We start from the raw sequence: 13,967 nt of genomic DNA, 5'->3' as shown, positions 1-13,967 counted from the left end.
ATTGGAGCTTGTAACGGCATCCAGCTGATCGCGAGTCTCCCAGACCATGTTTTTTGCCAAAATCAGCACGAGGCTGATTACAATATGGAAATCTTTATTTCCATATAATTCTGGGGACAGTATTCCCAGGCTGACTAATGTCTATCAACAGGGACCAGGTGTGATCTCCCCGCTGGTGGGGACAGAGATCATTGAGGTCCCCCGGCGAGGTGGCCCCTTTTGACACCCTGGCATTGTCGGGAGGGGAAGTGCCTGGGAAGCAATTGGGAGGCCAGCGGTTGCCAGTGCACACGTGGCAATTTCTCCACTGAGACCGGCACAATGGTCCACTCAGCACGATGAGTGGGAGTAGGCCTCTCGCCAACAGCACTCTGTGATGCACAGAGTGCCGGAGACTCAAGTCAACTGAGTACGCCCAAAGAACGGATGGGAAAATCTTCTGTTTTCCTGCCCATTGGGTACTTAGCTTTTTTGGGAGAATTGCCCACAGATGGTTTAAATGAAGAGACTTCTAATGTTGCAGAGAACAACAGTGAGTTTGAGGATTGGGAGTATTCTAAACCAACAAAAGGTCACCAAAAACTTGATTAAAATGATAATGAATAGGAGAGTAAACTAGGCAGGAGAATAAAAATAGAGCCTGTACAAGAAGATAAATAAAGGAAAGTAGCTAAGTATTTGTTGGTCCCTTGGAGGCAGACAAAGGAGAATCATGAGGTTTAAGGAAATGGCAAAGACATATTATTCTTTTCTCAGTAGAAGAGACAAATTTCGTGTCACAAATAGTGGGGAACAAAGGGGGGAATTAAAGTAATTAGTATCAGCAGAGAAAATGTATTGGAGTAACTTAAGGGATTGAAATCTGACCAATTCTCAGCACCTGACAGCCTATATCCTGGTTCTAAGGCGTGGCTGCAGTGATAATGGATGCACTGGTTATGATTTTCTAAAATTCCCTAGATTCTAGAACATGTCCAGGGTATTGGATGTTGACAAATGTAACACCACTGGTAACTGCAGGCTCCAAATCTTCCAACGAATGGAAATTGCTGCTCCATTCCTCCTCCTATGCATCACAATTTAACTTGGCATTTCGGCCAGGTCCCTTGCCCCATGGCTTCAGAGCAGTGTGGTCTTTCATTGAACTGTTTACTAAAAGCGCTGGATCGTTCTGGGGTGCTGGCGGGGTGGGAAAGAAAAGTGGATAGGGAGGGTGATAGTGAGTCAGGTGGCAGATTGGGGTAAGGACATGTCGTATTTGTCTGGTGGGGGAGTTGAGGGGTCAGTGGTGGTTTTGCATCGTGGGGAATAGTCAGGTTGAGGGGGGTGGGAAGAAGGGCTTGAATTGGTGGTGGGGGAGGGGGATTTTTGGAGTTGGGGGTGTGGACAGTGTCAGTTGTATAGTTACCCAGGAGTTAGACTAGGACTTTTGTCTAAAATTTCTGAGTAACGGTTTAAATAATATGTCAGAACTGTCCGCAATTTAATTCTAATTCCAAGTTGGAGAGAATTGCCTCCTGGAAGTTCCTCAGGCAATTCCCAGAGTCATTGTGTTTGGACTGCCAAAGAGTCCCGAAGATCATACAATGATTTGAGTCAGTCATTTTACAAATCTGAAATCCTGTTGCCAAATTTATTTTTTGAATGTAATTTGTTTTTTTTTATTCTTCCATGGGATAGCAGCATTGTAGCATGGCCAGTATTTGTTTTCCTTTGTTAATTGCCCTCTAAGGTGATGGTGAGTTTCCACCTTGAACCATTGCAGTCAGTGTTGTAGTTATACCCACAGTTGTTGCAGAAAACGGGTTGCAGCAAATTGACCCGATGAAGGAATGATAATTAGTTCCAAGTCAGGATGGTGCAGATCAAGCAGGCTGCTTTGTTCTGGTTGGTGGCAAACTTCTGAGTGTTGTTCAAGCTTTACTCATCCAGGCAAGTGGGCAGTCTTCCATCACAATCCTGTGTTGTAGATGGACAGATTTTGAGGAATCAGGATGCAAGTTTCTTGTCACAGAGACCTCTCTCAGTCTCTGACTTGCTCTGTAGGCACACATCTATATGACTGGTCCAGTTACTTTTCTGGTCAATGGCAACATTAGCCCCCCACCCCCTGCTCCCGGGTGTTGTTAGTGGGGTATTGAGCTATGGTAATGCCATGCAATGTGAAGAGATGATGATTACAGTCTCCCTTATTGGAGACGACCATTGCCTGAAGTTTGTGTGGCACGAATGTTACTTGACACTTGTTGAGGTTTTGCTGAATGAACATTGACTATTTCAGTCTGAGAAGTTGCGAATGAAACTGAATGCTGTGCAATCATCAGGTTTAACCTTACGATGGAGGGGTAGTCATTGATGAGACAGTTAAGATGATCGGGCCTTGGTAGTGATATCCTGGGAGTGAGATGATTTGCCTTCACTAAGCACAATCATCATTTTTTTGTTGACTCTAGCTAGTGGAGAACTTTCTCCATGATTCTCAATGACTTCAATTTTACCTGTATTTATGTAACACCTTTCACATACTCTAGATGTCCCAAAGCATTTTGAAATATAGTCATTGTTTTAACAAGGGAAATCACAACAGTGATATTGTGCAAGCAAGCAGCAATAAAGTGACCAGATTTTGTTTTAATAAATATTGGTTCAAATGAATGATGTAGCACATGTAATTATAACCTAGAAGATAATTACTTGACCTGTTTCTCTCTCTCCATTTTCCTCTTAGTTTGCAAAGTTGTCAGATTATATTGGAATGAAAAAACACACCATGTTTGTCATTTCGAATCAGTGGAAAGGTGATAAGATCGAGAAGACAAAATGTGTTCTTGCTTTGTACATACTGAAAAATATGGTCAGAAACATAGAGTCTCTTCAAAGCTGTTAAGGTGGTGGTGAGCTGTCTTCTTTAACGGTTGCAGGCCTTGGGCTGTAAGTACACCCACAGTGCTGCTCGGAAGGGAGTTCTATAGTTTGTATCCAGCAACAATGAAGGAATGGTGATATATTTCCAAGTGAGGATGGTGTGTGACTTCAAGAGCAGCTTGCCTGTATCAGCTGATGTCAATTACACAGGTTTTTGTAACCCTGCATATACAATAAATATTTTAGATTTTGTTTGCTTTTTGCAATTCATTTTAACTCTTCTACCATGAAATCTAAAATTTAGCTGTAAAATAAAGCCTATGCACTGGCACAATGAAACCGACAAACATTGTAGTCAGAGGTTTATTAGAAGTGGCAAAAATATTTTACTCTTTTTATTGCAGTCAGGACACAAGGACTGAATGTGCCATATAATCACAGAATGGTTACTAGTATAGACATGCAAAATATTGCAGTTGAGTTTCTTTAAGCACAGGATGTCTAGTTATGCTTTCACCAAATACTTGAACAGAATCAGAACTGCTTTGCCAATGTGTAATAAGCTGTTTCTTCTGAGTGTTTGAAAAGTTTTCACTACCTACTTAAATTTATTATACAACACAAGAGGATTGTTAGGTTCACAAAAAATGCAAGAGTTTTATTCACTGAAGTATTTTAACATTCAGAATGGTCATTCAAAATACCCAGTTTAGTTCCTGCATGTTTGCACATTGTCAAGTGTTTGCTTGTAATCTTTGGTTTTTTGTAAACATAGAGCAATTTTTGAAGTGTGAAACTGAGATAATGAGAAAATGTCTGTTGCTTTAAATGACCTAAGAAATAGGAGCAGTAGTCCTTATGGTCCCTTGATCCTGCTCTGCTATTCAATACAACCGTGGTTGATCTTCCTTAACTTGTTTTTCTACCTGCACCTCATATCTCTCCATTTCATTAAAGATTCTACCTCAGTTTGGAATCCACACAAATGAAGCATACAGAGCCCTCGCAATTCTAAAAATTCAGTTGCTTTGAGTGAAGAAATGTCTCTGTCTCCATCTCGCATGTGAAAATAATTCCTTGGAGAAGAGAAAATTGATATTTGATAAAGGTATTTAAAATCCTGAGGGGGCTGGTTAAAGTAAACATGGAGTAGAATTTTATGGTGCCCAGGCAGGTACACACCCAACCTGGAAGCTCGTAGTGATGTTGGATGCGTATCCTGATATCATTGTGCACTTGTGCAATATTTCAGTCAGGCGCAAGTGTGGATCAAGTGCCTGCTGAAAATTGTGGTGGAACTTGGGAGAACTGAATCTCCAATTGACCAGAATATTACCGTGCCCATGCGATTTTTAGATCGGCACAAGCAACACAGAAAACCAGACATACTGTTTTTGCAGTTTTCCCATCCAAGGATGGTATAAAAGGGGAGAGGAGCAATGGCAGGCTGTGTTGTTAGGAGGTTTTAAAGAGTTCAGTGAGGATTTGGTTTTGGGCATTGAGAGTATTTTTTCTGCATTCTCTGGAGGTTTCAGCATCTAGTCTGGAGATTTCAGGATTTGGCAGTCCTTTCCCGTGAGAAAGTTGTATCTTCCTGGCACCCTCCGTGCACGGGTCAGCCTCATTTGCTTCTCTGCAGCTGGGTATAGTCTATTCAGCAAGGAGTACCTCGTATGAGGAAGAGGGGAGGCCAAGTGGTAGCAGGCATCACCTTAGAGCACAGGCTGCTCAGGGGCAGCAAGGAGGATATCCCCACAGAAGACGCCACTACCCTGCTGCCAGGGTGTATAGGCAGCGATTTACTGCCACACAAGGCCATGGCTTTCAAGGGAAGCCATCATGACCATTTGCCAGATGATTGGGCCGGAGGTAGCCTCCAATTATGTGGTTGGACACTCAGTGCCGGTAGATCTAAAGGTCATTATGGCAGTTAACATTTATGCCTCTGGATCTCTCTAGGGCTCTTTGGGTGATCTTTGCGGAGTCTCCCATTCAGCTGCACACAGATGTGTCAAGTTGGTGACTGAAGCTCTGTTCAGAAGGGTGAGAGCATTTATGTTTAACGACCAACCAAGTCAACTAGACTGAACAGGCCAAAGTCCTTGCTGCAATTGCTGAGCTTCACCATATCCAGGGTGCTGTTGATTGCACCCATGTGGCTATCAAGGTACCAGCCGGGTGCCTTTGTCATCAGGAAGAGGTTTCAGGTCATGAGTGTTCAGATAGTTTGTGATCACAGAACCCAGATTCTAGAAGTTTGTGCAAGATACCTTGGCAGCTCAGATGATGCCCACATAGTGCCACTCGAATGCCAGGGCTGTTCGCTGCTCTAGCTCACTTCGACGGTTGATTGCTGACAAGGGTTATCCTTTGAAAAGGTGGTTGATGTGCCTCTTAGGTACCCGAGGGCAGAGGAGAGCTACAATCTAAGCTATGTCTCCACCTGGGCAGTGATGAAAAGGACAATAACCCTGCTGAAGATGAGATTTGTATGCCTGGACCACTCCTGCACCCTACAATGTCTGCCAGAGTGAATGTCACACACTGTAACTATCTGCTGTGCTCTTGACAATTTCTCTCTCTTTTGGGGGTAACCGCTGGACCAGATGATGCTGCTGCAGGTGCACCTGCCTCCGAGGAAGAATCCGATGAAGACTCAGATGCAGATAGTGAGGACAAAGAGACTGAAATTAGGAACCTTTAAAACCACGAGGGCAGATACAAATACTCGTTAAAAGTCTCTGCTGTTTCCTTGCAAAGAAGGTTTACCAGGATATTGCCTGGTCTTGAGGGTGTTGGCTATGAGGAGCGGTTGAATAAACTAGGCTTGTTTTCACTGGAAAGACAGAGGCTGAGAAGAGACCTGATAGAGGTCTACAAAATAAGAGGCATGGACAGGGTGGATAGTCGAGGCTTTTTCCCAGGGTGGAAGTGTCAATAACAAGGGGGCACAGGTTGAAGGTGAGATGGGGAAAGTTTTTTTCATGCAGAGAGTGGTGAGTGCCTGGAACGTGTTGCCAGAGGAAGTGGTGGAAGCAGGCACATTAGCAACATTTAAGAGGCATCTGGATGCGAACGTGTATAGAGGGATACGGACCAAGTAAGGGCAGAAGGTTTTTTTTAGTTCAGTTAGAGCATCTTGACCGGCACAGGCTTGGAGGGCCTGTTTCTGTGCTGTACTTTCCTTTGTTCTTGTTTCCAATTATTAATTCCTCAGTCTCATCCTCTGTGGGACCAATGTTTGTCAGCTCCTCTCCGTTTAATGTAATTGTAGCTCTTGCTGTACATGTTTATATTTCTTGAGTTTATTTTATTATTCTATTTTTATTTCTTTTCTATTAGTCAACTTGCTGACTTTTAAAATTTTCCCAATCTTCTGGTCTACCATTAATCTTCAAAGATTTTGAAACCAGCTTAACTTCCTTACTTAGATCCTTCATTTTCCAGGCGAGATAGTGGTTTTGTCACTGGGCTAGTAAACCAGCGACCCTGGGTAATGCTCTGGGAACTCGGGGTTCAAATCCCACTGTGGCAGATAATAAAATTTGAATTCAATAAAAAAAATGATGACCATAAAAAGTATTTATTTGTCACAACTAAGCTTACATTAACATGCAATTAAGTTACTGTGAAAATCCCCTAGTCGCCACATTCCGGCACCTGTTAGGGTACACTGAGGGAGAATTTAGCATAGCCAATGCACCTAACCTACATGACTTTGGACTGTGGGAGGAAACCGGAGCACCCGGAGGAAACCCACGCAGACACGGGGAAAACGTGCAGACTCCACACAGACAGTGACCCAAGCCAGGAATCGAACCCGGGTCCCTGGCACTGTGAGGCAGCAGTGCTAGGCACTGTGCCACCAGGTGAAACCATTGTTATTAAAAACACATCTAGTTCACCAATTTTCTTTCGGGAAGGAAATCTGTTCTCATCTGGTCTGGCTGACATGTGACTCCAGAACCACAGCAATGGGTTGACTCAGAAATCAGCAACAAATGATGGCTGAGCCAGCAATGATAATTTTTAATAACATACTTCCTTACTATTTTCCAATGCAACTCAATTTTAACACTTAAAACAGCAATAAAGCAGGAGTGTAACATTGTTTGTAATTAGAGATTCTGTATGATAGATCGTGATAAATCATGTAAATATGAAAATCTGTGTTTTAAAGTACTTTGTAAAAATGTTATTTTTTGTACTCACCAGTCTGTTGCTCCATCTGAGCTGCTCCAGCTCAGGAACTTTGGCCAAGAAGCAGGGCAAGCACAGGTTAAGGATCTCGAGCTGATGTTGGAGTCCAAGTCATTTGCACAGTGCCAGGGTGATGGGATTGAGCTCAGAGATTGGTCAAAGCGCACCACTGTCGATTCTGGTTTTATAGTCCGTGTCCAGCTTCATGAGTAAAGCAGAGTACTTCTGAACAGACATACAACATAACATTGGGAAGTTACTGGCCAGAGGTTTCAGCCAAGCTCTCCATATTCCCTGGTGCTACAATAATCAGTAAAGTGGCCACAGGCAAGAGCCCACATCCCAGAGAAGGACGAGCAGAACATGGGAAGGGCTAGACATGCCTAGGTCTCAGTATCAGCGTGGAGTGCATTCTCAGAGGAGGTAGAGGAGATGGTGGCACATTGGTAATATCACTGGATTAGTAATCCAAAGGCCCAGACAAATGCTCTGGGATACAGGTTCAAAACCCACCATGGCTACTGATGAAATTTACTTTAGGGGCGGCACGGTAGCACAGTGGTTAGCACTGCTGCTTCACAGCTCCAGGAACCTGGGTTCGATTCCCGGCTTGGGTCAGTGTGTGTGTGGAGTTTGCACATTCTCCTCGTGTCTGCGTGGGTTTCCTCCGGGTGCTCCGGTTTCCTCCCACAGTCCAAAGATGTGCGGGTTAGGTTGATTGGCCATGCTAAAATTGCCCTTAGTGTCCTGGGATGTGTAGATTAGAGGGATTAGTGGGTAAAATATGTAGGGATACGGGGGTAGGGTCTGGGTGGGATTGTGGTCGGTGCAGACTCAATGGGCCGAATGGCCTCTTTCTGTACTGTAGGGTTTCTATGATTTCTAAGAGCTCAAAAAGCAATTCAGTTTCTGCAACCCCCCCATTAGACCTGTAGTTTGGAAACTGCTATGGTAGTCTTCCTTTCTGTTGAAAATTATGAAATATCACCTGAAATGTTTTATACTATTTATCTACCATTTTAGCCTATGTTCTCAGTCCCCTTCAGTCAACAGTTTTCATACCTTTTTCCTTATGTAAGAGACTACTTTTAGACCATTTCTCACTGTCAGTTTATCATGATCATTTTCCAGGAGAATTCTTTCCTGTCTTATTATACATCTGCCAGTTCTTTTATAGCATAGTCTGTCCCCTGGTTAATTTTAGAATGTACTAATCTAAGAAACTCTTATGAACTGGTACCCAAGGCTATCTTTGATTAAAATTGCCCACAATTATCGCAGTACCTTTTTTTTTACATGCTGCATTATTACTTGTTTTGTACTCTGTCCTACTGAGTAGCTACAGTTTGAGGCCTGGGAACTACTCCAATTGCTGACTTATTTACCTTTTGCTATTTCTTATTGTTGCAATCCTGAAGACAGAAAGAACTAATGGAGGTTTCACTGTTTTAAGGCTCTTACTGTAACAAAAAATTTGATCTGTGTTGACTTTAGGTTAACGGGCAACTAAAGAAACAGGATAGTTTCCAATTCACTAATGAATACAACTGACCTATAACTTTTGAAATGCTTTTACACAATTAAATCTGGCAGATATGTAGCACTTTACAGAAACTCGTTGGTACTCCCAGTTCTCCAGAAAAGATTCAGTCATTCCTTCCATCCTAGATCAAAACTTCCAGTGTCCTTCAACAATCATTCCACTTAGCCCGAAATTCCAAGGATATGATTATATCCAACCAGGAACACTTTGGCTGTCTTTCAAAATCCCATCTGTTCTGACCCCTTCTGCATCTCAAACATCGGTGTGTTTTTCTGTTTGAGAAACTATGAAAAGGTATCAAGATTGCCACATAGCTTCAATGGATTTGTTTGAGTTTCTCTCCTCATGGCAAACAGATGACATGGGCATTTCTTCAAATTGAAATGTTTATCATGACATCACCATCCTCCTTTTCACCTCAAGTTAAAGGGAACATTTTAAAACAAAATTACTTTGTAAAGTTCCAAGTGCATGACATCATCTCCAAACTGATTTTACATCTTGATTTTCTGAGCTAAGGTAATTTCTTACTGCTGTACTGATCTCATCCTTTATTAACAAAGCTGCCCCATCCCATTTTCCCCTTATTCATATCCTTTTAAACAGTCAAATATCTTTAATATTCAGTTCCCAGTGTTGGTCGCTTGCAAGCATATCTCTGTAATGGCTATCATACAGATTTATTTATATTTGTGCCACCAATTTATCCATCTTATTATGAAAGCTGTGTGCATTCAGGTAAAGAGATTTTAATTTATTTTACCATTTTGCCATACTGTGACTTCATTTGTTGATGCACTCCTGATATGCTCTCTCCTATCATTAGGGGCATTGTTATCCTGCACTATTGCCTTCTCCTGTCCCTTTAACCAAATTTCCTCTCATGTGAACCATTCCCTTCTCTACAGCCCTAGTTATTTAATTTGCCAGGATACTTGTCCCACATGACTTTAAGTGGGGCCTAATGGAACACATAGAAGATAAGAGCAGGAGGTGGCCATTTGGCCCTTCGAGCCTGCTCCGCCATTCATTACGATCATGGCTGATCGTCTAACTCACTAGCCTAATCCTGCTTTCTCCCCATAACCTTTGATCCATTCGCCCCAAGTGCTATATCCAGCTGCCTCTTGAATACATTCAATGTTTCGGCATCAACTACTTCCTGTGGTAATGAATTCCACAGGCTCACCATTCTTGGGTGAAGAAATATCTCCTCACCTCCGTCCTAAATGGTCTACCCTGTATCCTCAGACTGTGACGCCTGGTTCTGCACTTCCCCCACCATCGGGAACGTCCTTCCTGCATCTATGGAACATCCTCCCTGCATCTATACCTCCCCTGTTCTCCATTACTGCTGCCTGTGTTCCACGAATTGAAACCCATTTCTCCCAAACCAATTCTTGTGCCACTTATTGAACAGTTTAGCTTATTTACCCTATTCCAACTTACTCATGATTCAGGTGGTAATCCAGACCTTTGTGGTCCTGCTTTTTAATTTAGTCCCCAGCTGCTCATATTAGGTAGGATGAACATTGTTTTGCTATGTTATTGTTACCCACACAGACCATGGCAACTGGATCTTTCTCCTCCCATTCCCAGCTCTTCTCCAGCCCTAAAGAGTCCCTGAAATAACACAATCTTCAAGACTTGCATTCTAGGCTGAAGAAACCAGTATCTACCACTCCATCTACATGGTTTCCAAGTAATATGTCATTTGTTTTTTACTCTCTCAACCTGAATGGCTTCCTGTACCAGGGTAATGCAATCAATTTGCTTCTTCTCCCTGCAGTCCCTATTCTCATCCACAAAGGCTGCAAGAACCTCAAATCTGTTGGCCAAGTACAAGTGCTGTGCAGCATGCCTGTTGATCACAAGACAAAAATGACCAGCTCATGATATTGCAACTTGCTAGCACAGATAAATGTTCACAACACCATTACCATAGATTAACCACCCATGACAAATCCTGAAGTGGAAGATGAAATTTATGAAGAACTAGAATCTTTGCTATAATGCTAAGATCAGACAAACTCATCAGCCTTAATGATTTCAAAGTCAGAGTTGAAAATGATCACCAGACCCGGTGGGGAGTTTTCAGGAGGAATGAAGTTGGGAGATGCACCAGGCTTCTGCTGACTGTGTGCATGACCTCCTCATCACCAACACTGTTTTTCTCCTGCCAAACCGAAAAAAATCCTGGATGCTTCCCCCCACCTGCTCTAAACACTGGCGTTAATTGACAGTGTTGTTGTCAGAAGGCAGGATGCCACATGTGGATCAGCTTATTGGACTGACCAGACTCATTGTCTCAAAGCTCAACATCCATATTCAACACCAGAGACACCCTCAAGAAGAAAACAAGCGATAAAAAACTCAATGTCTCAAGTCTTAAAACATCTCAGAAGATAAGGATTCCAAGCTTGGTCTTAAATTTGTCCCTTCCAATGTGGAGGATGACTGAGTAGCCTTCAAAGATCTGGTGCACTCTCATATCCCAGAACACCAGGGACACATGGGACGTCTGCTGGTAAACACGAGGCAGCTTTGGATGAAAATAATGAGGCTATTCAAATTCTGATGAGAAACACTGTCTCCTTCAAGCTGACCATTCATCTGCTTCAAAGAATATTGCCTTCAACAATATCTTTAAAATCATCCAAAGATTTGAGAAGCAGGATCAATGGCTAAGCAAAATGGCTGAAGAATGGCAATCAAAAGCAGGCAGAAATGTAACCAAATGCTTTTATAATGCTCTGAAGTCAAACGACAATCTGCAGGTTTCCATAAATTCCTCAGTAATGATCGAACCAAACCGATAACATACAGGGTCAAATTCCTAGAGATGGGCAGAACATTTTAACTTTGTCTGAATTGATCAACAATTAACGATGAGGCAACTTCCCACTTGCTCCAAATTGAAGTCAGTATGTCATTTAGTGACACCCAAACAAAGTTGAGATTATGCTAAGAGTCAGTCTCCTGTCAAGCAGCAAGGTACCGAGGTCAGATTGATTACGAGGTGAAAGATACTAAAACACGAGGCTCAACACTCACTGGCAACCCCAAGCTATTTCAGATAATGTGGAAAAAGGAAACCATTTCTCAGAAGTTCAAATATGCATCCATTTTCCAACTTTTTAAACGTAGGAAAATTGCTGAGATTTTCACCATCGGTGAATTTCCTTCTCCTGCAGAGCATTGCCCAGGATGGGACTGTACCCCACAGACTAAAGTATGGTTATGGTCAAACCTAATCCAGCCTTTGGAATTTTGATGGCTGATACATGGCACTAAATTCTGCATCTTGATCCCATTCAAAAATGTATCGAGGTCTTAGTCTTATCTCTGAAATGAGGTTTTGAGCAGGTGAGAGAAATACAACCATCGGCCTCCCAAGAACAGATGGAGTTATTGCGGGAGAGATTTAAATAGCAATTTCAAAATAACATTTTCAACTGGCCAGAGGTTGGAAAACAAGTGTTTAGAAGCAGGAGACAATTAATTGCACCATAACAGTTTATGGAGGCTTGATAGGTTAGATGTTAACAGACTGTTTCTCCTTGTGGGATGAAGAGGACTTCTTTCACTTGTTAGTCCTCAGGATTCTTGATCCAGAGAAGCAGTGGAACAGGATCATCGATTTATATACAAGGCTGAAGTGGATAGATTTTTGATCTACAAAGGAGTCAATGGTGAGAAGAAATAAGAGCTGAGTAGACCATTTAACTCCTTGAGTCTGCTCCACTGTTCAATAAGATGGGTGGCTGATCCAATCGTGCCATAACTCTACTTTCCAGTCCGTGGCTTTCTGTTCCATTCTGAATGGTTATGCCTAATCTTTTCTTGTAATTCAACCCTTGGAGTCCAGGTAACATTCTGGTAAATAATCCACATTATTCAATGGAGCCCAGCTTTCTCAGGAGACGAAGCAAATTCAGCATGTCCGCCACGACTCTCACCAATTTTTATAGATGCACCGTGGAAAGCATCCTTTCCGAGTGTATCACAGCTTGGTATGGCTCCTGCTCTGACCAAGACCGCAAGAAACTACAAAGGTTCATGAACATAGCGCAGTCCATCATGCAAACCAGCCTCCCGTCGAAGACTCCGTCTACACTTCCCGCTGTGTCAGGAAAGCAGCCAGTGTAATAAAGGACCCCCTGCAGCCCAGACATACTCTCTTCCAATGGGAAAAAGATTTTAAAAAGTCAGAACACATACCAACCAACACAGCTTCTTCCCTACTGCCATCAGACTTCTGAATAATCCTGCATACATTAAGCCAAACTTTCTCTATACCCTAGATGACTGTAACACTATGTTCTGCATCCTCTCCTTCTGCCCTATGTACTCTATGAATGGTATGCTTTGTATAGCACAAGAAACAATACTTGGTACTGTATCCCAATACATGTGACAATAATAAATCAAATCAAAGTTAGTCCTCAGAATTCTCAATCCCAGGGAGCAGTGGCGGCAAGGTCATTGATTATATACAAGGCTGAAGTAGATAATTGAACCCTTGGAGTCCAGGTAACGTTGTTAAATACTCCACTTCAATGGAGCCCAGGATCCAGTGGTTAGCTCCAGTGGGTGGCGCAGCAGCACACTGTTTAGCATTGCTGCCTCACAGCGCCAGGGAGTCAGGTTCGATTCCCAGCTTGGGTCACTGTCTGTGCGGAGTCTGTACGTTCTCCCCGTGTCTGCCTGGGTTTCCTCCGGTTTCCTCCCACAGTCCAAAAGATGTGCTGGTTAGGTGCATTGGCTATGCTAAATTCTTCTTCAGTGTCACCAAACAGGTGCCAGAGTGTGATAACTAGAGGATTTTCACACTAACTTTATTGCAGTGTTAATGCAAGGCTTCTTGTGATACTAATAAATAAACTTTACACCCACTCCTATCCAACCCACATCCCACATGGGACAGTAAGGGTGGTTCCCAATGGCAGAGAATTGCTGATAATCGGGAGAAGGAAGCATCGCCGCCATTCTATCTGCGCCAGCTCCGCACCTTCGGTGATCCATCCGCAGAAAATGCTGGAAATTGTTCTCGGGCGATATCTGTGAAGAGAGAAAGAGATTTTAAAGTTTGCACTGGGAAGCTGCCCTTGCGTGTCTGTGCTTCAGGAGGAAGCACGGTAAGAAGTCTCAGAACACCAGGATAAAGTCCAACAGGTTTATTTGGTAGCACAAGCTTTCGGAGTGTTGCTCCTTCATTAGGTGAGTGAGGAGTTGTGTTCACAAACAGGGCATACATAGATACAAACTCAATATACAAGATAATGGTTGGAATGAGAGTCTTTACAGGTAATCAAGTCTGAAAGGTACAGACAATGTGAGTGGAGAAAGGGTTAAGCAC

At 42.8% G+C, this 13,967-nt stretch overlaps 1 protein-coding gene across 9 annotated transcripts in view; it reads left to right on the top strand.

Moving 5' to 3' along the window:
• LOC144508357 (uncharacterized) overlaps positions 1–3,115 on the top strand; it is a 33,579-nt gene extending 30,464 nt beyond the window's left edge. For all 9 annotated transcript variants that reach the window (XM_078236208.1, XM_078236202.1, XM_078236207.1 and 6 more), the window contains one exon: positions 2,729–3,115. In XM_078236208.1, the coding sequence (XP_078092334.1) occupies positions 2,729–2,887 (159 nt within the window). In that variant the 3' untranslated portion in view covers positions 2,888–3,115. The remainder of the gene's footprint in view (positions 1–2,728) is intronic.
• The last annotated feature ends 10,852 nt before the right edge of the window (positions 3,116–13,967 follow it).

This window comes from Mustelus asterias, chromosome 20 (assembly GCF_964213995.1).
Source record: "Mustelus asterias chromosome 20, sMusAst1.hap1.1, whole genome shotgun sequence".
Lineage (NCBI taxonomy): Eukaryota > Metazoa > Chordata > Chondrichthyes > Carcharhiniformes > Triakidae > Mustelus > Mustelus asterias.
Note: the sequence above shows the minus strand (reverse complement) of the source record. Positions and strands in the feature narration are given on the sequence as shown.